The 26278-nt window shown below is 39.5% G+C and overlaps 1 protein-coding gene across 2 annotated transcripts in view; it reads left to right on the forward strand.

The window, feature by feature from the left end:
* LOC149177923 (replication factor C subunit 3-like) overlaps positions 1-26278 on the forward strand; it is a 115642-nt gene that overhangs the window by 50079 nt on the left and 39285 nt on the right. For both annotated transcript variants that reach the window (XM_089423485.1, XM_089423486.1), the window contains exons 4-6: positions 13084-13213; positions 13303-13366; positions 13475-13543. In XM_089423485.1, the coding sequence (XP_089279611.1) occupies positions 13084-13213; positions 13303-13366; positions 13475-13543 (263 nt within the window). The remainder of the gene's footprint in view (positions 1-13083; positions 13214-13302; positions 13367-13474; positions 13544-26278) is intronic.

Consider the following 26278-nt stretch of genomic DNA (forward strand, 5'->3'; position numbering starts at 1 on the left):
AAATATTTTGAAATATTCAGTCACCTAAAAAAGAAATTGATGCAAAAATTACAATGGTAGGGTTTGGTTCCATTTGGCTAGGTGGTTTGTATTCATTGCAAGTCAATTAGAGGAGGAGAGAGGCATAAGATAGCAACAATGGAGTGAATATTTGAAGAGACACATCTCCAAACTATAACGAACACTTTAATAATCAATTTTGTCCCTGTACAGAAGCCTTCAGGTAACAGGTCCTTGAGGTCAATGTTATCTTGTTGTACAACATGTTGATGTGAAGATGGATAGTAGTGTGTGAGCAGTGATCAATAGTGAAAAGATATATGCTGGTAGCTCTTTGTGGGCAAAACTTGAGAGCATTGGTAGTTGAACATAGGTATGACCTGAGGCATCTTGGAGTATGCCATTATCAGAGATTTGGGATCAACATTTGCAACAATACATGCAGTTTGGTATAGTGATGGTAGCTAGTTTGTGAGCAGTGTAGTGGTTCAGTTATGATGTGCAATGGTTAATTTGTGCAACTAACAGTTGATTTGACAGTGTTGGTTGTTAGGGCTTGATGAGCAATATTATGTAGTGATTAGCTTGAGCAAGATTGTGCAATAGTCAGTGGCTACCAGGATTTGACAAGATACACATTTTCTTCATTGCATCATTCTTATGTTGTTATGCTCTTAACCTGCAAAATGATACCCAAATACAGAATATGCGAAGAAAAGATACCCAGAACACAGAATAGCAATGATTTTATTATTCAGAGAGTAATGTTCACTTGCCTCTTCGAGGGGGCAACCTCCAATAGAGCAGAGCTCGACTACAAAATAAGACACGATACTCCTCGCAGGGAGTCTCTATCCTTTATATATGACTCATACATGCAATACCACGGGCCAATACCGTGGGATTTATTAATACCATCTATCTAATACTACGACCCATTTGCAACTAACTGTGGTCCCGTCATTAATTGCGGGTTAACCACTTACAAATATTAATATGGGCTTTATTGACTCTTGACTATGACGTGATCCCATGACATAAATAAGGGGGTTAGGGTGGGACCCTAACATGCCCTCCCCCTTAAGACTAGCCTTGTCCTCAAGGCTGAAGCTGCGGAAACTGCTGAAGAATAGTGGCTGGTTCCCAAGTTGCATCTTCCGGAGAGGTGTCTTTCCATTTGACGAGGACTTCCTTAATCATGCGGCCGCGCAGCTGTTTGTCTCTTGTGTCTAGAACCTGTTCGGGTTGAAGCCAAATTGACCCTTCTTCGTCCAATTCAGGTAGACTGGTTTGAACTCGGCAATTGTTCCCGATCACTTTCTTGAGGCACGATACATGGAAAAGTGGATGGATTTTTGCAGTAGGTGGCAAAGCCAACTTGTAAACCACTTCTCCAATGCGCTGAAGTACTTGGTATGATCCGTAGAATTTTGGAGATAGCTTCTGACAACCCTTGTCTTTGAGTGATGTTTGCTTATATGGTTGCAGCCTCAAAAAGACCTGATCCCCTTTTTGAAATTGGCGCTCTGAGCGATGCTGGTCTACCTGTTGCTTCATGCGGTTCTGAGCTTGATGAAGATTCTCTCTAAGATGGGCGAGCATGGTTGCGAGGTGTTGTAGGAGTTGATCCACTGCTTGTACTTTGGAGCACCCCTTGAGATAAGAGGTAGGGGAAGGCGGAAGTTGACCATATACTACTTCATAGGGAGTCATTTTGGTGGTGGCATGATAGTTGGTGTTATACCACCATTCAGCCAGAGGTAACCACTGTACCCAAAGGTGTTGCTTTTCTCTCTAAGATGGGCGAGCATGGTTGCGCGGTGTTGTAGGAGTTGATCCACTGCTTGTACTTTGGAGCACCCCTTGAGATAAGAGGTAGGGGAAGGCGGAAGTTGACCATATACTACTTCATAGGGAGTCATTTTGGTGGTGGCATGATAGTTGGTGTTATACCACCATTCAGCCAAAGGTAACCACTGTACCCAAAGGTGTTGCTTTTCTGAAGTGAAACACCTAAGGTAGGTTTCTAGACATTTGTTGACGGCTTCAGTTTGACCATCCGTTTGCGGATGATAGTAAGTACTGAGTTTTAGTTGAGTGCCTTGTATCCTGAAGAGTTCCTGCCAAAAATTACTGGTGAAGATCGGGTCGCGATCGGACATAATAGAAGTGGGCATGCCATGCAATTTGAAAATCTGATCCATGAAATATTGAGCGACCAAAGTTGGTGTAAATGGGTGGGGTAGGGCGCAGAAATGAGCATACTTCGATAGTCGGTCCACAACCACCATGATGACTGACTTGTTCCCGGACTTTGGAAGACCTGTAATGAAATCCATAGAAACTTTCGTCCAAATTGATGTCGGAATGGGCAATGGTTGTAATGTGCCTGGAGTGTTGACGGTTTCCCCTTTGTGGCGTTGACAGACATCGCATTCTGCTACAAAAGTAAGGATGTCCTTTTTCATGCCTGTCCAAAAAATGATCTTCGGGTGCGAGCATACATCTTCTGAAAGCCCGAATGTCCTGCAATGGGCGATGAGTGCAATCCTGCCAAAATGCGACCTTTGAGGGTGGATGTTGGGGATATTACGACTCTGTCCTTGTAGCGAAGAACATCATCCTGCCACGAGTAGCCCTTGGTGGAATTTGGATCTACCTACAATTGAGAAATGAGTTGGGATAGCCCGGGGTGTGAAAACCATTCCTTGCGAGCCTCTTCAATCCATTCTGGAATGGGGAGGGAAATTGCTAGCAGAGTACTTTCTTCCTCAAATTGGCGAGATAATGCATCTGCTACACTATTGTCTTTCCCTTTCTTGTAAATGATCTCATAATCATATCCGAGCATTTTGGCGAGCCATTTATTTTGTTGTCGGGAGGATAGGCGTTGCTCCAAAAAATATTTAAGACTGTGATGATCTGTGCGGATTTGGAAACGTCGCCCCAATAAGTAAGGTCGCCAGGTCTCGACTGCATGTAAGATGGCCATCATTTCTTTTTCGTAGGTAGATTGGCCCAGATTCCTCCCACTTAGTTGTTGGCTTGTGAAGGACAAAGGTCGCCCTTCCTGCATTAAGACCGCCCCAATACTGGTCCCCGAAGCATCACATTCAATGACAAAGGATTTGGTGAAGTCAGGTAGTGCTAAGACTGGAGTGGAACACATGGCGTTTTTGAGAGCGGTAAATGCCTGTTGTGCTTTCTCATTCCAGAAGAAGGAATTTTTCTTTAGGAGTTGAGTGAGGGGCTTCGCTATGCGGCCATAGTTGCGGACAAATTTACGATAATAGCCTGTGAGACCCAAAAATCCTCTCAAGCTCTTCAAGGTCTTAGGTTGAGGCCATTCTTGCATTCCCTGGATCTTTTTGGGGTCCACCTTGACACCTTCACGCCCCACAATCTGGCCCAAATACTCAACTTCTTCCATGCCAAACGAACACTTGGACATTTTGACAAATAATTTATGCTTGCGGAGCAGGTGTAAAAGTAGATCTACATGCTGAAGATGTGCAGCCCAAGTGCCACTATAGATGAGGATGTCATCAAAGAAGACAAGGACAAATTTCCTGAGATATGGTTTGAGAATGTGATTCATAAGACTTTGAAAAGTAGAGGGGGCATTACAAAGACCAAATGGCATGACCAGGAACTCATAATGGCCTTCATGAGTTCGGAAAGCAGTCTTGAGAATGTCGACTTCCTTCATGCGAATTTGGTGGTAGCCTGAGCGAAGATCCAGCTTAGTGAAGAATTGAGCCCCATTGAGTTCGTCCAGCAAATCGTCAACCACTGGAATGGGAAATTTATCTTTGACTGTCAACTTATTGAGGGCCCTGAAGTTGGGACACATCCGCCACTCCCCATCTTTCTTGAGCACCATGACCACTGGGGATGAATAAGGACTAATGCTGGGACGAATGACACCTGCTTCCAAAAGTTACTTGATGATTTTTTCTATTTCATTCTTTTGGGTGAACGGATATCTGTATGGCCGCACATTTGGGGGTTGGGCCCTGGAACCAAGGTGATGCTATGATCGTGTTCCGCTCGCTAGTGTGGAAGCTCATGAGGCTTGTCAAAGACCGGCAGATGGTTATTTAGAATCTGTTGCATCTCAGGATGAATTGGCAGAGACTTGGTTTCGACGACCTGGATGGCATTAAATTGAGCTACCACTCCATGATTGCCCTTTTTTAACAACTTTTCCATCCGATGCGAGCTGATGATAGAGGGGGCTCCCGCCTGGAGTCCATGGAGGGTATGTGTGTAGTTGTTCTGCTTAAAACTCATATATAACTCCTGAAAATCCATTGTGATTGGCCCAAGAGTGCGGAGCCATTCAACGCCGAGGACAATGTCACAACCCCCCATGTGTATGGCAAACATGTGGGTTTTCAACTGATAATCCCCCATTTGAAGTTTGACATTTTCACAACGGCCTTCACATTTCATTGTGCCCCCATCCGCAATTTGGACTTGGAAGTTAGAAACTGCTCGTACAAAACAATGCACTGCTTCTGCGATTTTTTGATGGATGAAATTATGGGTACTTCCACTATCAATCAAGACTACTACTGGGCGATGTTTAAGAAAACCCCTGATTTTGAGAGTTTGAGGGGAAGAAATCCCTGCCAACGCATGCAGCGAAATAACTGGTTCGTCAGAGACATTCTTCTTTGGGTTGTCTTCTTCTAGCGCCTCATGTTCCTCAAGTGGTGGATCTTCCTCTGTTGAGCTGTAGTCAGTGGCATCTATTTGAAAAAATTTGGGCTCCTTGCATTTATGACCTGGGGAGTATTTTTCATCACAGTAGTAACATAGTCCTTGCTTCCTTCTTTCAGCCATTTCCGCAGGTGACACCTTTTGGACCTTAAGTGTTTGAGTCGTGTTGTGAGCCTGTGGGGGACGACCTTTAGCGGGGAAATTTGGGCGACTGTATTGGGCTGCTAATGCACGTTCCACGTTACGGGCTACCTTGCAAGCCTCTGTCCAAGTGGGAGGGTGGTGCAGTAAGACTTGAGCTTTGATGGCTTCTTTAAGACCACTGATAAAACATTCCGTGTAGAACACATTTGAGAGACCCCAAGTGCGGAAGGCTAAGGCTTCAAAAGCTGTAATATATTCATCCACTGTACCTGTCTGTCGGAGCTTAGTAAGACGACCCAAAAAAGAGTCCTCCTGTTCAAATCGGTCTCGAAGAGCTTTGGTAAATTGGGTCCAAGTCTTAAAAGGTCCATTGCAACGTTGATGCCATTCCCACCATTGCCACCGTTCATTGTCCAAGTACATGCTCCCCAACATAAGCTTAGTCGCATCATCTAAGATATGATTCAGTTTGAAATACTGCTCCATTTGTGCTATCCATGCGGACGGGTGAGAACCGTCAAATTTATGCATATCCAACTTGGGAGGTTGCTGACTGGGTGGTGGGTGGGTGTGCCAGACGTGAGGAGAGTGGCTAGACTCACCCTCATTGTATTCATTGTCATTATACTCCTCCTCTTGGGCTTGCTCCTTGCCCTTCGGGATTAATTGCTGGACCTGGAGACATAGTCCGGTAAGCTGCTTATTGATGGATTGGACGGATTTTTCAAGTTCGTCCATTCTTTCATTGGCCATTGCTTGAGCTCTAGTTTCTACCATACACCAACTTGATGAAAAATTGGGACCGCCTAAAAATTTTCACTAATAATTGAATGGTACCACCGTGCTCAGCTCGTCGTCCTGATTCTGATGGGCTAGATCACCAATAAGCGCCCTGGAAGTTTTACTCCTTCCTGACCAATACTGCAGTCGCCAAATCCTCAAAATGTCAATGCGGCCAAAAGTCCTGCGAAAATTATACCTCGGTATAGGAACCCTTCACAACAACTCCGATTTGGTGGATCTGAGAGATCTGAATGGCGGATCGGATAGCTCTGGGCGGCGGAACAGACTGCTGCTGCGGATCGGCTAGCTCTAATATATCGGAATGACTAATCTGCGAACTCGAGACTGCGGGACTGATGTCGGCTACTGCTGCACCCCGTTGCACCAACGGATCTGGAATAGATGATGTGCGGTCCCCCGATAGAAAAGGGAACTATGGTCTTGAGGAGTGTCAGGTGCTGCAGATCGCAATATACATAAGGGTCTGGCAGTAGTACTCGGCCCAATGTTTCAGCGCTCTAACTAAGGAGGATCGACCGTACCCTTAGCCGTACAACCCGACTACCCTATCGTACGGGCGAGTAATCTCTCCGAGTGTTGTTCTCGGTGTACTGTAGCCACAAGACGATTGACGGTTTATCTATGGCGAGGCTTCAAGGGAGCATAGGGGCTTCCGATATACCCAGAGGGTACGTGGAAGACAGTCCGTGCGCGGTTCTGTCTAATGCGCTACTACTCGAAGGGGTACCCACAGGGGTTACAAGGGAGTCCAACAGACGTGACCACCTCTTGTATTTCCTGCGTGCATGCCTCCCCAAATCCGCAGGTTTATGCGCTCAACGACAGATCCTGTGGTTTAAAGACGCCGGAACATTTCTCTAGCCAAAACTTTTTTTTTGCTAAGAATTGGAGATCCCACCGGCCCTGGAAAGTGCTCTGATACCACTTGTTATGCTCTTAACCTGCAAAATGATACCCAAATACAGAATATGCGAAGAAAAGATACCCAGAACACAGAATAGCAATGATTTTATTATTCAGAGAGTAATGTTCACTTGCCTCTTCGAGGGGGCAACCTCCAATAGAGCAGAGCTCGACTACAAAATAAGACACGATACTCCTCGCAGGGAGTCTCTATCCTTTATATATGACTCATACATGCAATACCACGGGCCAATACCGTGGGTTTTATTAATACCATCTATCTAATACTACGGCCCATTTGCAACTAACTGTGGTCCGGTCATTAATTGCGGGTTAACCACTTACAAATATTAATATGGGCTTTATTGACTCTTGACTATGACGTGATCCCATGACATAAATAAGGGGGTTAGGGTGGGACCCTAACATATGTTGATTCAGAGCACAAGGGGATCCAGTGTGAAAAGTGTGAAACGTGGTTTGCCTGTTGATCAGGGTGGCAGGGTGGTGCAAGGCAGGTGATTGGAGTCACCTACAGGTTGTGGCTTGAGAACACTTCAGGGCGGCAGGGTGGTGCTAGGGCAGGTTGTAGCTTGCATAGGGCATTGTGGCGTCCTTTCAGTTGGGGCTGATAAACATACAGGGCAACGAAGCATCCTGTGTGACAGCAATTGGTAAATAGAGTGTTGGGGCACTCATCAGGTTGTGGCCTGACTTATAGGGTGTTGGTGCATCCTTTTGGTTGCAACAAGTTATTAGTGTCTAGTGGCATCCTACAAGTTGTTTCCTGTGAATTAGGGGGTTGGAGCCTCCTTCAGTTGTAGCTAGAAACTTGATGTAATTAATTTTATTCTTAAGAGGAGGAGAAGACAATTTCTAAGAAGTGTTCGGTGGTTTTTGACCTGGATGGGGTTTTCCACCTAAAAATCTTTGTGTCCATTGTTTTATCTTTCTGCATTGTTGTATGGTGTTGTCTACCGTGGATTATTGTTTATATTTATGTGAATAAGAACAATAATAATAACTAAAGATTAACCCCCCCTCTCAGTTTTTCCAACAATTGGTATCCGAGTTTGGTTCCTTCAGTAATAACTTAACCGCCTGAAGACAATTTTTAGAGCATAGAGATGGGAAAGTTAAAGAAGCAAGTTGCAAGGATTTCAAAGGAAGTTACAGGGACAACAAAATCTAAGGAAAGTGAGTATTGTGTGCCAACCCTTGATTTTGATGTATATAATAACAAGATATGTGAATCCAGGATGGAAGTACATTTGTAGGCATATGGAGTATGGGAATTAGTGGTTTCTGGAAACACATCTACCGACAAAGCTAAAAGGTACAATTCAAAGGCCATGAATGTAATTTTGAATGTTTTGCCAAATTCCGTGAAAACAGAAGTTGGTCAATGTTCAGTAGCTAAATCTCTTTGGGAAAAGCTTCATAATCTCTATTCAACAAAACAATTAGGTCAAGATGTTATTAAAAATTCAGATCCTTCTAATTATGATGAAGAAATTGGAGAAATGAATAAGTCATAGTTTCAAAATCAAGTGATCAAGGTGATAAAGGAACTCAAAAGTCGAAAAGAAAAGACAAGATTTTTGGATGCAGATTTGAAGACAACAAAAGAACTCATCAAGAAAAATGAAGAGTTTGAGAAGATGATTAACAGTGTTAGAACTCAATTGGAAGAAGTAAAGAATACATAGACACAAGACCTCAAGAGAGAAATCCAACAAAAGCAACAAGAACTCGACACAACCTTTGTAGAAATTACAAGACTCAAACAATAGTTGCAAGAAGCAAAAATTGAAAGGAAGAAATTTGATCAAAGATACATATCCGTAGTTGACCAAATGCAAAAGAAATTGGAAACCTCTTCAGCTGAACTATGCAAGCTCAGGATTGAGATTGAGAAGCAAAAGGAACATATACAGATACTCAACATAGAAGTTGGAAAGGCCTCTCTTATCAAGCTATAGGTTGAAGAAGCAGAAGAAAGAAGGAAATTGTTGAAGGAAATATTTCAGAAAGACCTAGCTCAAAAGCAAGGAGAACTTAATGCAACCCATGATGAGAGCAACAAACTCAAGGGATCGTAAATAGAACACTTACAAGATAAGACAGATGAAGAAGAAAAAATGAAGCCAATTAAAGCTGGTAAAGCCCCAGTTGATGAAGGCACAAGCTTCACATCTTCATAGGATGATTCTAAGAAGGAAGTTGATCAAAGTGTAAAGCCAAAGAAGAATGTTTCAACTCTAGAGAATAAGACCAAAGCAGTTAAGAACAAAGGATGACAACAAACTACAACATTGCCTCCAAAGAAGAATGACAAATCTTCCAAGTATGTTCGTTTATTTAATGGTTATTGTTTTTCGTGTGCGAACTATGGACATATGGCCAGGAATTGTAAAGTTGTTGACATGTACAACTATCAAGGACCATCGCATCCGAATGAACCATTTAGGTACGCACATTTATTTAATGGTTATTGCTTTTTATGTGCTAACTATGGACATATGGCTAGGGATTGTGACGTATTTGGTAGGTACAACTATTATTTGCAAAACCTTAGAAGAAAGTTTGCATGTTCTCGAGACAGATACCAGATGGCATCTTCTATGGATGACATTGAATGCTTTAAATGTCATAATCATGGACACATAGCTCAAGAATGTAGGTACCATTCAGATATGGAATGTTACAAGTGTCACAATTATGGACACATAGCTCGTCACTGTAGAAAAAAAATGGAATCAATCATGAATATTAATGACGAGAATTAGAAGGTTTGGCAGAGGAAATAGGTACAGAAAGAACAAATATAGGAAGAACAAGTATAGGATTAGTAAGAAGTGTAGAAAGACAAGGAAGTCCCGGCAGTCATGCCTTCAGGATTCATAATAGGTTGTGCAGAATCGAGTCAAGATGAGTCGTAAGGTAAATCACTATTTTGAACAATCTAGCTTATTGACTCCTTGAACTTTGTAGAGGGGGAGTCTGTGCAACAATATATGGCACAAGTCTACGATTGACAAACATATAGTTTGAACAAGATGGCTGTTTCGTAACAGGTTAAGGGGGAATAAAACAATTGAAGGATTACAAGTTCACAAAAGAAGGCTTCTCTTCAAGGGAAGCATATACCTGACACATGTCCGCAAGGATCGTCACTGATAGACTATTACATGGAGGCTTCTCGTCATGGGGAGCATAGGCAGATAATAGGTCCACATGAAGCAAGCAAATTCTCCGAAGGCGTAACCCTTGCCATTGATGTCAAAGGAGGAGAGAAAAACCTGAGAAGGATATTGAAATATTGAGGCAGTGAAGCATGATGTCAGGGGGAGTTGTAGTCACAGAAGGAGTATGTGTGTTGCCATTAATGTCAAAGGGGAGGGGGATTGTTGGATGGTGTTGTCATTGATGTCAACCCTGGGGTTTGACTAGGTTTGACTTTGATTGAAACAACTGTCATTGATGTCAAATGAACAATGAATTTTTCTTAGAATTGTTTGGATTACGTCAATGTTGAAGGCTACACTATTGGATGGTTGAAAACCCAAGACCTAGGGTTTGGGTTCCCTGAATTGAGGATGTACTCGACTTTGTCAAGGTTTTTTTAAGTGTCAAACCATTGAGTTTGACTTAGAGATCCATATCATTGGATTCTCCTCGCTGATATCTTTCTGGTAATATGTGGTATGCCACATAAGTCCTCTTGGTTTGAGAGATAAATGCGTTTGAAGTCAGAGACCCCACTTTTTGGGCTAAAACCCCAAGGGGTGGTGACTTGGCATATTTCTATTGGTTGTGGGCATCCAAATTAAGCTCAAGGGGTTTATTGATTTAATAAAGTCTTAAGAAAAGGGTATCAAGCTTTTAGGCACCTACAATGGCATCCCTCACTAATTACTAAACTAATTTCCTCTACCAAAGCCCTCGTTAACAATTGAGGTACCTAATTATGAGTTTTAAACTAAATAAGTTAATATCTTTAAGAGGTAACTTAAGCTTCAATCTCTCCAACGTTTATATTAGGAAGCCCTTACAAATTTATTGAAACCATTTCCAAACTCATTAAATCCTAAATCCTAAAACCCTACACAAAAGGGAAGCATTAATTCAAATTAGGGCTTATGATAAAATATTTAATTATGATTATTTGAATATTCAACAATTAAAAGAATTCAAGGCTCTCCAACGTATACCTTACGAAGACCTTAATTATGTCCCTCCAAAACATTATAAAAGAAGATCTAAAACCTCCCAAATTATATCAAACTCAACAAATTTCATGACAAAATGTTTTGAAGTATTCGGTCACCTAAAAAAGAAATTGATGTAGAAATTACTCTGGTAGGGTTCAATTCCTTTTAGCTGGGTCGTTCATATTTATTGCAGGTCAATTAGAGGAGGAGCGAGGCATAAGATAGCGACAATGGAGTGAAGATTTGAAGATACACATCTCCAAACTATAATGAACTCTTTAATAATCAATTTCGGCCTTGTACAAAAGCCTTCAGGTAACAAATCCTTGAGGGAAATGTCATCTTGTTGTACAATGTGTTGACGTGAAGATGCTTAGTATTGTGTGAGCAATGATCAACAGTGAAAAGACATATGTTAGTAGCTCTCCGCGAGCAAAACTTGAGAGCATTGGTAGTAGGACATAGGGATGACTTGAGGCATCTTGGAGTATGCCATTATCAAAGATTTAGGTTCAATATTTGTAGCAGTACAGGCAATTTGGTACACTGATGGTAGCCAATTTGTGAGTAGTGCAGTGGTTCAGTTATGATGTGCAATGGTTAATTTGTGTAGCTGACAGATGATTTGGCAATGTTGGTAGTCAGGTTTTGATGAGTAGTATTGTGCAGTGATCAGTTTGGACAATATTGTGCAGTGATCAAGCTTGAGCATGATTGTGCAGTAGTCAGTGGCCACTAGGATTTGATAAGATACACATTTTCTTCATTACGACATACTTATATTGATTCAGAGCACAAGGGGATCCAATGTGAAAATTGTGAAACGTGGTCCGCCTGTTGATCAGGGTGGTAGGGTAGTGCAAGGCAGGTGATTTCGAGTCATCTTCGAGTTGTGGCTTGAGAACACTTCAGGGCGACAGGGTGGTGCTAGGGCAGGTCGTAGCCTGCACAGGGCATTGTGGCATCTTTTCAATTGGGGCTGATAAACTACTGCACGATGAAGCATCCTTTCCGACAACAACTGGTAAACAGAGTGTTGGGGCACTCGTCAGGTTGTGGCCTGACTTACAGGGTGTTGGGGCATCCTTCTGGTTGCAGTAGGTTATTAGGGTCTAGTAGCGTCCTACAGGTTGTTGCTTGTGAATTAGGGAGTTGGAGCCTCCTTTAGTTGTAGCTGAAAACTTGATGTAACTGCTTTTCTTTTTAAGAGGAGGAGAAGGCAATTACTAATAAGTGTTCGGTGGTTTTTGACCCGGAAGGGGTTTTCCACCTGAAAATCTCTGTGTCCACTGTTTTATCTTTCTGCATTGTTGTATGGTGTTGTCTAATGTGGATTAGTGTTTATGATTATCTGAAGATGAACAATAATAATAACTGAAAATTAACTAATGCTCTGAAAAAGATTAAAAAGTGCCTATCGCTAAGAAATACTGATTCACCCCCCCTCTCAATATTTCCAACATGAGTCCCATTACTTTATAAACAGGCAACACTGATGTACTTGAGGCCAATACAATGTAGGCTTTAATTTGTTGTTGGTTTCCTCATTGTTTGAAATCTTGATATCTGGATGACCCATGCAGGCACTTCCTATGTATTAAACATTGTGTTGTGTTTTAGATGTTATGTCACTCAATCATAATCTTGAGGGAAGGTTCCTTGGGGTGTCATTATATATGGATTCTTAGATTATACAGTATCACCTAATGCACAAATCTTGTTGACTAAGGTTATGTATTGTAGAAGATATTTTATGAAGTTTTTTCTTTACTAAATTCTGAAGGCTTATCGAAAACATTCATGCATGAGATGATGACCCTTCACATATATGGTGTTATTGGGATGGGCCTATTGTTTCTCTATGCTTCTATACTGCTTGGATCATCCATTTTTAATTTCTGAAGGCACTGGTCTTCAAATGGATTTCTTCATATTAGTCGTAACTGGAATACTTATTATGTTGAAAATATGCTATTTCAGGTCAATGAGAAATAATGGTCTCATTAAATTTAAACTAGACAAAGTTTTTTATTCCATTGCTTTGCATATATGGAGAATGTTATCGGGTGGTGCCAGAACTTTCTATCTTTTACCAGAGCTTGCATACATTTTTATGCAATAAACATAACTTTCTGCAATTCTTTTGAGTTTCTTAAGATTATATGATAGTAGTTTTTTGTGCAAGCATGACGGATGCACAGTGATATATTATGTTATGGAGCATAGCTCAAAGTTTTGATTATCATCTGTGTTTATTTAGTTGACAATCCTTGTCTTGTCCTTTTGTACACAGTCTACACAGATGGCTTCTCCTCATGTAACTGAAGAAGCTGTCTACCTGTGCACGGGGAATCCAATGCCCAAGGATATTGAACAAATATCATTCTGGTTGCTAAATGAGTCGTTTACAAATGCTTATCACTGTATCCCCCTGTGCATTTGCATTGGAGATTTCTGGTTATTATTTTAGATATGAATGCAGATTTCAATATTCATCCTTAACTAGTATAAGACATTTCGGAAATGAAGACTAGTAAGGGGCTGGCTCTTGTTGATGTTATAAGAGAAATTCCACTGTGAGTAGATGTTTTACTTAAAAGTTCCATTTTTGTCATTGTTTTTAACTGAAACTGTCTTGTATAATTGTATTCTTAATTCATACTCTTCAAATCTGTGGGTTACAGGTTTATTTTCAATATCAAAATGCCTGCAGCCATTCGTGTTCAACTGATTAATGCTTTGGCTGACATTGAGTATGTTTCTCTTTAAGACATTTTTCTATGCTGGTGAACTAGTTTCTGTTGGATTTTTGTATCTACGTTTCTTTGTTATTATGATAAACCCTATTCATTGTACATTCGATTCTGAATATATTACTTAATTCTATCCCCAAAGAGAAAGATTTTTGTACTACCCCTCACTTTGACAGGCACATATAAATATTTCATGTAACAAAAGTATCTTGGTGGGAACTCAAAGCCAAGGTCCCATACAAGAGATATGATGTAATGCTTGAATCAAATATATACTGGCCAATGTCCAAGATTTTGTTTTTGAGATGTAATGAAGACAAAGTGCAGCAAACTTGCTTACAATGAGGTAAAGACATAATGGGCACCTACTTCATTTGAGAAGCTTGGATATGTGGTGCGTGCCTAATTACTTACTTTTATTATAGCTGACCAAATTTTCTATAAATCCAGTGCTTTGTGCAGAAAATACAACCCAATGTTGCTTGCTCGAAATTCAGTTATCAAACAACTACATAACACATTCATAACCCCTAGTTTCTAGCTATGGGTAAGGAGGATAGCTATGAGAACACTATTTGAGCACTGAGAGATGAGAGACTATGCAGAAGAGATGTATTGCCAAGTCAAAGAGTTGATATATGCTGTGAGCAGGGAGAATGTGCATTGTGGCTGTGTTTTTTTTGGAAATATGGAGCGTGACCATCTCGTCATTAATATTACATCTATCAGGGGATGTCATAGAAGATGGCTGCAAGAAGTTGCTGCTGTCAATTAGTATGGTTGTCTGGAATCATGTTTAAAGGGTTGGTCCTCTAACTGTGTCAAGGGTCAAAAGGATAAAGAAAACTGGAACTTTGTGTGAAAAGCTTTATACAGAATCCAAAATTGTGTGTCAAGGGTTGTGGTTGGAACTGTATGTGAAGAGCCTAACAAATATCATGACCATAGAACTATGTGTTTACAGTAAAATCAAGCACTCACACATGAAGTAAACTCCCAAGCATCAAGGGGCTAGTTTATCCAAGTTAGGAATGCTACCCACTGTCAGCTCAATAGCTCTTCCTCTATCTTTAGGTTGGCTCTTCTCCAGCTCAAGGGGGCTTCCCTAAAAGGTAGGATGGCCAGGCTATAGAGTGGGGGCACAAGGTGTTTTAATGAAGAGTTAGCATAAGCAAAATGGGTGGAAGTTGTAACTATGCGGATAGGTGTGTCTATTTGGGAATAGGGCTTCCAGAATTTTAATTTAATTGTCAATAATTATTAGGTGGATGGTAGGGGTTTATCCTCCATGGAATTTTAAGAATATTTTTAGTTTTATTCACAAATCAAAGGTTAAGATTTATCTCCAAAGTAGTTATGCCCCTTTTTGCTCTTTTAATTAAATTGATTAATTAAAAAAATTGTTATATGAGCAAGTGTCATTTGAAATGAGTTATGGTTTTTTGGGCATGTGGTATTGATGAATTTCCCCCACGGGAAACCTTAAGCCCCAAATGAAAGCCCACGGAAGAGTCAAATTGAATAAAAGAAATTATTATTATCATGACACAATTTTGGGCAATTGTTTATTAAAGTTAAATATATATATATATTTAAAAAGAAATTTAAATTTTATATATCTCCCTCTAAATTTGAAAGTCAGCCTCTCAAGGGTTATGATGACATCAAATATCTCCCCATCATTTAATATAAATAAAGATTAATGAAATCTCTTTAGATTATATATATATATATATAGAAATTTAAATTTTATATATCTCCCTCTAAATTTGAAAGTCAGCCTCTCAAGGTTATGATGACATCAAATATCTCCCATCATTTAATATAAATAAAGATTAATGAAATCTCTTTAGATGCATCGAATGAAAAGATTTCGTTTTGGGATATTCTCTGTGTTCCGCATGGGAAAATATCTTTATCTTTTGCGCTCACATAACAAGGCATCTTACCGTGTCTCGCATTATTAATCGTCTAGAGTCTCGCATGTTTTATTAAATGGCTTGCTCTTATCATAACTTGTATTGGATATGGTCCCATTATCTTGTTACCACATTATAATTCACATCTATCTATGCGGCATCGACATATGTCTGTTGGGGCTCACATTATACATTAACGGTGGCTTGCATCTTGGTATAATGCACATCTTTTCTATAAATGGTGATTTGCATATGATATGTAAGTGGCTTGCATTCAAGGTAATCCACATACGCTATCTCAGTGGTTCATATTTGTAATGGCTCGTACTAAATACAATGGACGCATTAATTACAACGGGTACATTACAATAGTTACATATTAAATTACAGTAGTCGTATTTCATTGGTTGCAACGCTTATAGTGGTCACATTCTATTACTAAGGCTCGAATAGTGGCTAGCATTTTTCGACACATTTCAGTATTATTGTGTCATGTATTTCTTAGTGGATCGCTCTACTTCGCTTTACTTCTATGGCTGATATATGTTATACTATGGTTCGTATCATTATGGATTGCCTTACTTCATGATAGCTATATGTATATAACAATGATCTTGATACTATGTCAAGATAAGGCAAGTAACTTATATCAGAGATAATATATATGACATGGAAGACACCCTTTATAGTATGTATGGCATGGCATACACCCTTTATGGTATGTATGACATGGTAGACACCCTTTATGGATGTATGGCATGGTAGACAATTTGTATGACATGGTAGACACCCTTTATGGTATGTATGACATGGCAAGTAACATGTATGGCATGACAGATAGTATGTATGACATGGCATACACCCTTATGGTATATGATAGTGATTCATATAACATATGTAGTAGACTCTCTTAATGTATGTATGTCAGTGACATGATATAGTAGACATGGCAAACATTTTGATGTATCACAATGATAGGATATGGCTTGGACCTTGATCTATGGTAGTGATGATATGGGAGTGGCTTGGTATAGCTATGATCTAATGTGGCAGTATCTTCAATATGACTGTGAATTTGATACAACAGTGATGGATGGCTCATCTCCTCGACTGCATGATATACTTGATATAGCCCAATAGGACGTGACAGTCCTTGATGATGATGGTGTTTCATGCAATAGTGATATAGCAAAAGCTTTATCTAATTATCGAATTTTAGTTCACAAATGTAGTTGTGAATTGACGTGGGTTGGCCCTACCTAGGAGGCTTGTTGATGTATCTCATTGCAACACTTTGTATCTCAACTGAACAATTGATGAATATCTAGTAGAAGAAGAATAAAATTATGGGATTTCCCCTTGTGGCGTTTTGCCTTGGTCTCTGACCAAATCTTGGTGTCTTTATCGTGCATGCTTTTCTTCAGTTGTTCCTTCTGTTTTGCTGTATTGTTGATGTTATTGTTCTTTCTACATAATTGCTAATGATGTTATGGTGTTATGGGGTAAATGCAATATGTAAATGATGAAAAGTTTGTAAATGCAATTTTTTGAAGCAAAGAACAATCTAGCCTTAAGAAAAATTAACATGGTATCAAAGTTGGGTTGGAGAAAAGTCATTGAGATCACCCCTTGCAAACACTGATGATGAAAACAAATGAAGATGGAAGAGACCTAAAAGAATTCTAGGGTTTGAAGGAAACCCTAGGAAGCTTTTTTCTTACAAGAGAAGGTTAGGGTTTGGGGGAAACCCTTGAAGTGACATTGGATAAGAAACCCTAGAGAGAAACTTCTTGATATGACATAGTAAGTGAGAAGCCCATATAGATTCAGAGAAATCCTGTGAGAAGGGTATGTTGCAGTTTCAGTGGTCATCGTATACAATTGATGGTTGGACTTAGCTGCCGATGAAAGAAGTGAAAGGATACAAGTGATATTCATGAGGATGCATCTCTTCTAAAGAAGATACTGACATATGATCAATGGATAGTGATGCCCGCTGGCTAAGAGGGAGACATGATCAAGAGGGAGCTATGAGCCTCCACCAATCTACATTAAAGATAAGTATTTTCAAGACTCATTTCATTTCTTTGTCTTTTATATTATTGGTGATTCCTCCTGCATAAGTGTTTTTATTGGTTTCACGAACTTGTTGGATGAAGATGTGACCCATCTTGAGGATCATCAAGATGCAGAGTAGTGCAGGGAGAGCAAGCTCGAAAAGGGAACTGGTGCAGGAAACTTCAAGAGGAAGTTGGAGAAGGATAATGTAGGAGCCACTCACATCTAGAAAAGAAAGACAATCCTGCCTCATCACCAGGTACACTGTCATTATGATTATTTACTTTTATTGCTTCTGCTCTTGTTATGTGATCACAAGTATATCTGATGTCTGTGAGGACTGAGTCCTCTATATTGAGATGAGGAAGAGGTGGAGGCATCCCATGACTTGAATGACACATGAAATGGACAAGAGGCTCAAGACCCTGACGGAAGGGTTGTAGTCTCCTTGGTTGATAACTATGATTGGAGAAGATTCCTACTCAGAGGGAATAAATTGAGTGCAATAGTCTGATATGATGCTGAGAGCCATATGTCCTTCATGCAAGGACTATACTAGATGACGAGATGCATTAGTATCTGATGCTTCCACAATATGGTTCAAATTATGATATGAAACATGCTCTCAGAGAAAGAAGGCTATGATGAGATCCTAGCACTTGTTGTCGAATGCTCTATTATCAAATGTTTGTAATGTTGGCTTCCTCCATGATGTCTACACGGAGTGTACTTGGAGCTACCTCAATGCTTTGAGGCACATGAGGTAGGATTCATAATTACGAATGGAAGAAAGCCCCATATGGACTCAAGCAGGCCCTCTAGTTTTTGGCATGTTTGGATTGATGGTCATTTGATGTAGACACCAACCTCTCTTTAGTGTTGTAGGCATGTTTATGATATTTGGTTATATATGCTGACAATTTATTTATGACAGGACCATATTGTCTTCTTGTTCAGTTCCAGAGGGAGTCAACCCCTAAGTTCAGATGATCAATATCTTGAATTTGAAAGTGCAGCAAAGAGATGATGACTTACTAATCATGAGAAGTGTATTGATAGAGCTACACTAAAGTAGTTGAAAGAAACTCCTCTTGAGATATAGTTTTGATGGAATCCCATGATGAGCCGACAGCTAGATGGATTCTTGATTTGCAACATGTTATTTGAGCCATACAGAGCCTGGATGTATATATTGGATTGTTGCACAAATGGTATCGAGAAACCTAGACAATGTAGTCATTCATGAACTGAAACACACTGCCACAAACTTTATGGATACACTGGTTGTTGTTCACTGAAAGAGCACATCTAAGCGCTGCCTTAGGTTTGCCCTAGTTTCCTGAATGATTTCTTGGAGAGGCAGTGTGCATTATTACTGGCATGGATGGCTACAAGACAATATGAGAAAGCTCTTTGGAGAGTTGTTTGAGCATATGTTGGGCACAACTATGATATGGGATTTGATATGCAAAAAATCATGTGTTTCATGACAGGTTGAAGCACATTGAGATAAGATATGACTTTATTCGAGATATGGTGCAGAAATGAGAAATGAGACTCCATCACATTTTGATTGATGAGCAAGCAGACAATTGGATCCTTGTGTTGTAGTATGGAAGTTCATGGTTGACTTGATGTTCTCTAGGTGTCGTGCACGATGGTTGGGACTAACAACCATAATCCTAGTGAAGGCACTGATGAAAGGAAGGGGTCTTGGGCTAATCGAGAATACTGAGCTATGCTCTTCCCCCCTTGTCTGAGCTCCTAGGGAGAGGAATTGAGTCGAAGGGCTCTTGGGGTTGAGGGAACTCTAGACAATAAGATAACAGTGATCCTTACCTCATGGTAAGTAGGATCCTACCTATTGTTTGACAATAGGATAACCACGACCCTTACCACATGGTAAGTTGTATCCTACTGATTGTCATTTTTGGGACTTGACAAAGTATACCCCATTCGACATCTTACCCACAAACTGGTTTGTTGGGAATCGGGATTGCCACCCATTTGGCCAATGGGTGAGGAAACTTGGGATAATTGTGATCCTTTCCATTTATGGAAGTAGTATTTTGCCCATGTGAAGGGATGCATGTGTTCTACCACTGACTCTTGAGGGTCAAGTTGGGAAGGTCAACAAACAATAGGATAGCTGTGATCCTTACCTTCTATGGTAAGTAGTATCTTGCCTGTTGTCTTGACAATAGGATAGCTATGATCCTTACCTTCTATGGTAAGTCATATCCTGTGTATTGTCAATTGGATATAGGGTGGTAGTTGGAAGCTCCGTTATGATATTTCTTCTTCTTTAGATCGATACATCATTGTTCAACGGATGATTGAAGGAATCAAGTTGAGATGAGATATGATGAGATGGATGTGTTGTTGATGTGGTTGAGATGGAGGTCATACGATTTGACTTGGAGACTAGTAGGGTTTTGAGGATTGACCTCCCCTACCTTTGATGGTGCATTCTTCTTCTTCTATGAGGCAAAATGAGATGTAATGATGATGATGCTGCTGCTCGCCTTCTTATAGTGAGACATGTCATCCAAGATGAGACTTATGAAGCGATGGAATTTCCTCCCTAGCCAAGAGGGAGTGTTGAAATTGGGTAGTTTTGGGATGAACTTCCCCTAAGGGAAACCCTAAGCCCCAAAAGAATCCCAACTTCCCCAAGGAAGAGTCAAATTGAATAAAATAAATTATTATTCTCATGACACAAATTTGGGCAATCACTTATTAAGGAAAAAGAACTATATATTTAAAAGGAAATTTAAATTTTATATTTGCCCCTCCAAATTTGAAGTCAGCCACTCAAGGGTTACGTTGATATTAAATATCTCCCATCATTTAATATAAATAAAGATTGATGAAAGCTCTTTAGATGCATCGAATGAAAGGATTTTGTTTTGGGATATTTTGTGTGGTCTGTATGGCATAATATCTTTATCTTCCGCGCTCACATAACGAGGCATCTTACTATGTCTTGCATAGTAATCATCCAGAGGCTCGTATTTTTTATTAAATGGCTCGCTCTTATCATAACTTGTATTCTATATGGTTCACATTATCTTGTTACCACATTGTAATTCACATCTATTGGTGGGGCATTGACATATATATGTTGGGGCTCACATTATACATCAGCGGTGACTTGCATCTTGGTATAGTACACATCTTTTTTGTAAATGGTGATTCACAAAAGACATCTAAGTGGCTTGCATTCTGGGTAATCCACATACACTATCTCTGTGGTTCATATTTGCAATGGCTCGTACTAAATACAGTGGACGTATTAATTACAGTGGGTACATTACAATAGTCATAGTAGTCACTTCTTATTAAATTACAATAGTCGCATTTCATTGGTTGCAATGTGTACAATGGTCACATTCTATTAGTGTTGAAAATATCGGTATTGGCAAAATATCGGCGAGGGTCCTGAAAACTTCTTATCGGTAATATCAGCAAAAATATTGACAAATATCGAAAACCGCCAAACAAAAAATCAATTTTTTTTTTCTTTCAGATTTTTAAGCATATAAAGCAATAATGATATTTAGCCAATATTTTCAAAATATGGTGATATTTAAGCCGATATTTTGAAAATATTGCGATATTTTCAAAACGTAAAATATTCCGATATTTACTAGACGATATATCGTTTTGCTGAAAATATCGTGATATTTTCAAATATTGCCGATATATCGACAATATTATCAACACTGCATTCTATTACTAAGGCTCGGACATTGGCTAGCATATATATCCACACATCTTTCAGTGTTATTGTGCCATGTATTTCTCAGTGGATTGCTTTACTTCACTTTACTTCTATGGCTGATATGTGTTATACTATGGTTCGTATCATTATGGATTGCATTACTTCATGGTAGCTGTATGTATATAACATTGAAATTGATACTATGTCAAGATATGGAAAGTAACTTGTATCAAATACAATATATTTGACATGGCAGACAATATGTATGACATGGCAGACAATATGTATGCATGACATGGCAGACAATATGTATGGCAGGGTAGACAATATGTATGACATGGAAAACACCCTTTATGGTATGTATGACATGGCAGACATCATGTATGACATGGTAGACAATATGTATGACATGGCACATACCGTTATGGTATATGACAATGATTCGTATAACAGATATAGTAGACTCTTAATGTATGTATGCCAGTGACATGATATAGTAAACATGGCAGATATTTTGATTTATCATATGTTAGGATATGGCTTGGACATTGATCTATGGTAGTGATGACATGGCAATGGCTTGGTATAATTGTGATGAAGTATCTTCAATATGGCTGTGACTTCGATACAACAATGATGGATGGATCATCTCCTTGATTGCATGATATACTTGATATAGCCCAGCAGATGTGATAATCCTTGATGATGATATTGTTTCTTGCAACAATGATATAGTAGAAGCTTTCTTTGATTATTGAATGTCAGTGCACAAACATAGTTGTGAACTGACTTGGGTTGGCCCTATGAGCTCGGTTGATGTATCTCAGTTGAAGAATTGGTGAATATCTAGTAGAAGAAGAAGAATTAAATTCTGGGTTTTCCCCGTTGTGGGGTTTTGCCTTGGTTACTAACCAAATCCTGGTGTCTCTATTGTGCGTGCTTTTCTTTTGTTGTTCCTTTTGTTCTCTTGCATTGTTGATGTTATTGTTCTTTCTTCATAATTGCTAATGATGTGATGATGTTTGGGGTAAATGCAATATGTAAATGATGAAAAGTTTGTAAATGCAATTATCTAAAGCAGAGAACAATCTAGCCCTAAGAAAAATTAACACTATGGTATTGACACGCGTTAGTGTAACAAAGACTATTTACAGATTAAAAATATCCATGGTAAAGTGGGGGTGAATCTCCATGAGTAAAAGCCTTGTGACATGTTTTTTTAGATGTGTATATGTTTAACTTGTATATTAATTATTTTTATAATCAATAATAACAACAAAATAATACTTTAAAACTCGTTAGAAATTTTTGGGGATCATGGACTATCATTGTTAGGCTAGATTGCTGATATGCTACAATGTCTAGAAAGCTACAATGGCAGAGGGATCAACCAGGATTGCCACAACAGGGTCTATTTTAGAAAGAGCACCCAGTGAGGGTGATTGGAAAGTAGTTGATCAACTTATGGTTGAGCCAAGGCATGTGGCTCAAAATGTGTTGAAGTACTAGCATGGTAAAGTTGGTTATGGCACAACCAATTATGGTTTCAGATATGTCTCAAACAATGAAGTACAACTGCAGGGATACACATTTAGATTGGGCAGAGAGTGCAAAAGACAAAAAGAGTTCATCAAGATATTGCTTCAATTTGGGCCCCATATCAGGAGTAGGAAGCAAACATTTGTCACACTCAATACTGCATAGGCCGAGTATATTGTAGCTTATTTGGCAAGTTGAGAAGCAGTATGGTTTCAGAAACTGCTTGCAAGATTTTTTGATCGAGTGCAGGTAACAATCATGATGTTAGGTCGAAGCACATTGAGATCTAGTATTGAGATGTGGTACGAAAGGAAGCGGTGTGGCTCCAATACTATTCTACAATCAAGCATATTGTCCTAGGATGAAGTCTATATACTTAGAGGACAAGCTTGGAATGATTGAGAGTGTATCTCTTAGCAAGAGGGAGTTTTGAAATTGCAACATCAAGGCCTGTCATTCTCTCTAGGTCAGATTGACTAGGAGAATGGTCTGGAGTGTTGATAGCTTTAGGGATAGACATTCTCTTTATGTCAAGTGTGTTGATCGGAATTAGGCAAAATGGTTTGATAGAGGATAGTCATTCTTCTTGTTTCAAGTATGTTGACCGAAATTAGGAAGAATGGTCATATCATTCAATTGTTCGGGTGCCTTTTAGCATTAGGCTCATAATCTCTAGATAGAGTGTGCACATTTAACAACGGGCTCATAATTACTCATGAAGAGTGAGGTCTTTTTGAAGATTCACCATGTGTTAAAGATATTGACTAGAATGATGGTGAAACAAGACTACTCTGTATACCATGTGCCAGAGGGATTGGAATTGTGGTGACTAGTTGATGCTAATGTTGTACCATGTGTCTGGAGTACTGACCAGGATTATGGTGATGATGTACCATATGTCAAAGGTACCGACCGAAATTATGGTAACTAGTCGCTGTTGTTGATTTACCATGTGTCAGAGTTGCTAACCAGGTTATTAAATGATGTTGATGTTGATGATTAATTGTTATAACCTTTTCTCATAGAAATTTGTCATCATGAGAACATCTTGATAGTCATTATGAATACCTCCCTAGCTAAGAGGGAGTGTTGGATTTTGTAGCTATGGTCGGTATTCATATATTTTTAGCCCTTGAAATATATGAAATGAATGTAAGACATATTCCTCGTGTTGAAGGAAATTTTGAATTTTTGATATTGAATTATTGGCGTCAAAACATAATGTCGACCCTCCAAGAAGTCAGGTTGGCCTCCCACTTTGGTCACACCCATTCGACTTCAAAAAGCAACTCGATGATCTTCTATACAGAGAGAATCTGGATTATCTAAGGTAGAGAGAATTCAGACCATCTGAGGCAGAGTATTGGACGAACTTGAGGCAAAGTCTTGGACGAATACGAGTCAAAGTATGGAAAGATATGAGGTAATGTTTTTTTGGGCACCTCTAAACAACATGTTCGAGATTCTTGGGCACCGTAGAAGGTTGAAGTTTGGCCCTAGCAGTTCAAACCACGCTGAATTCATTGGGCAGTGGTTGACTTATCTAAAGGGCAGTTTGACCAGGTGTGACTAGAGCTATGTTACTAATTAGCTTGACAAGATGTATCTTTGTTGAACTTAATGATTTCTCTATGAAAAAGGTTGTCGGTTTTTCCCCCATGTGGGTTTTTAACTTTTTTTAGGGTAAATGTTGTTGTCTCTTGTTTGGTTGTCTCATTATGATTCTACTGTTATACTATTGAAGATCTTTAGCGTAATTGCTTAATGATAAATGTGAATACAAGAGAACCTAAATGAATATCATTGGAAGTATTTATCAGTTGAGAAGACTATGAAAAATCAACACAAACCTCTACTACTTTTAGCACTATCCAGACCCTTGTTCTGACTGCGACAACCCTCATGTAGCCTCAACCTCCTTTCAAACAACACAAAACCTGCCTATTCTTAGCACATAGTCTCAACTGGTCTTCCACTTTTGACCCTATTTGCTGTTCTAGACATCGTCCAGGTCTTCTAGCCTCGCAACCAACCCTAACTAGTGCTGTGGTTGACCTAAAACAACTGACCAACCCTTTGTTAGGGATTGACCCTACCTGCTGTTAGCTGCAACTAGGTCTCCTCGGCCTTTGCTCGATAGATCAGACTTCGACTACCTCAAACTTCGACTCCTTGTTAACTGATAGAACTCAACCTCTTCCTTCCTTGGCTGCGACTTGTTAATTTTGGCAACTCAGGGACAAATTCCCTCTTTTGGACAATCTTCCTCATCAAGGAAAACCCTGGCTAGCCCTTGGAAGAATTTGATTTGGTTAAGGAAAAATATATTTTAATATGGAAACCCCCATGTGCACAAAAAGGACAAGTTGGCCCAAAAGAGAAATTGGACACCCTTGGATGGCTATAAATACAAGTTTAGTGACCCTCATTTAGAGATCATCGATCATTCTTCTTTCTTTGTTTTGGCTCGCACAGGCATGAGGTTGGTTTGCGGAAGTTGCTTCGCATAGGTCTGAAATTGCAGGGGCTGGCACTCGCATGTGTGATTAGGGTTTTTGGTTCTTAGCCGCAAGGATGCTACAAGATATTTTTGGTTGCAACCCCAGGCACGCAAGCCTATGAGTGTGGTTGGAGGGTTCTTGCCACACACACATCTCTCTTTATGTGTGGTTAGAACCTAGGGTTTGATTTTGATAGTTGACTGTAGATTTCAATAGTTGATGACAATTGACCACAAGCTCCTGAATCATGGTTTTGAATATTAGCATTGTTGGGTTCATCTCTTGGATGTTGTTTAGTTGATTTTACTAGATAGTTTTGTGGTTGAAGATATGGATCATTGTACTCTCTTTTTGCCGAAACATTCAATGACAATCTAATAAGAAGAATTTGAAAGGGCTTTCCCCCTTGTGTGGTTTTTCCCTAGTCTCCGACCAATCTTGGTGTCTCTATGTGTGAATGCTTTTCTTCTATTATTCCTTTATGTTCTGCTGCATTGATGATGATATTGTTCTTTCTATATAGTTGCATATGTTGCTGAATAATGTTATGATGATGTGGGGTGAATTCAATATGTAAATAATGAAATGCAATTATCTGAAGCAAAGAACAATATAGCCCTACGAAAAATTAACATGGTATCAGAGCTGGGCTGAAGAAAAATCATTAAGATCACCGCTATGAAAACACCATTGACGAAAGCAAGAGAATATGGAGGAGACCTAAAATATGCTAGGGTTTGAAGGAAACCCTAGGGAATTTGGTTATTATGGTTTGATGGATATTATGAGGTTAGGGTTTGGAAGAAACCTTGGTTTATAACAAAGGTTTGAGGTATACAAGCTAGAAAGGTTTGAGGTATACAAGCTAGAAACCTTAACATGATTAGTGTGGAGGTGTTCTAGCACTGGTTTGATGTAACCCTAGATAGGATAGTGTCAATTAGGCCTGATTGCTAATGAAGTTGGTTGAAATATGTTGAAGGAAACAATGTTA

This window comes from Pinus tabuliformis, chromosome 4_1 (assembly GCF_031772625.1).
Source record: "Pinus tabuliformis cultivar Carrire ecotype Pingquan chromosome 4_1, CPIR1, whole genome shotgun sequence".
Taxonomy (NCBI): domain Eukaryota; kingdom Viridiplantae; phylum Streptophyta; class Pinopsida; order Pinales; family Pinaceae; genus Pinus; species Pinus tabuliformis.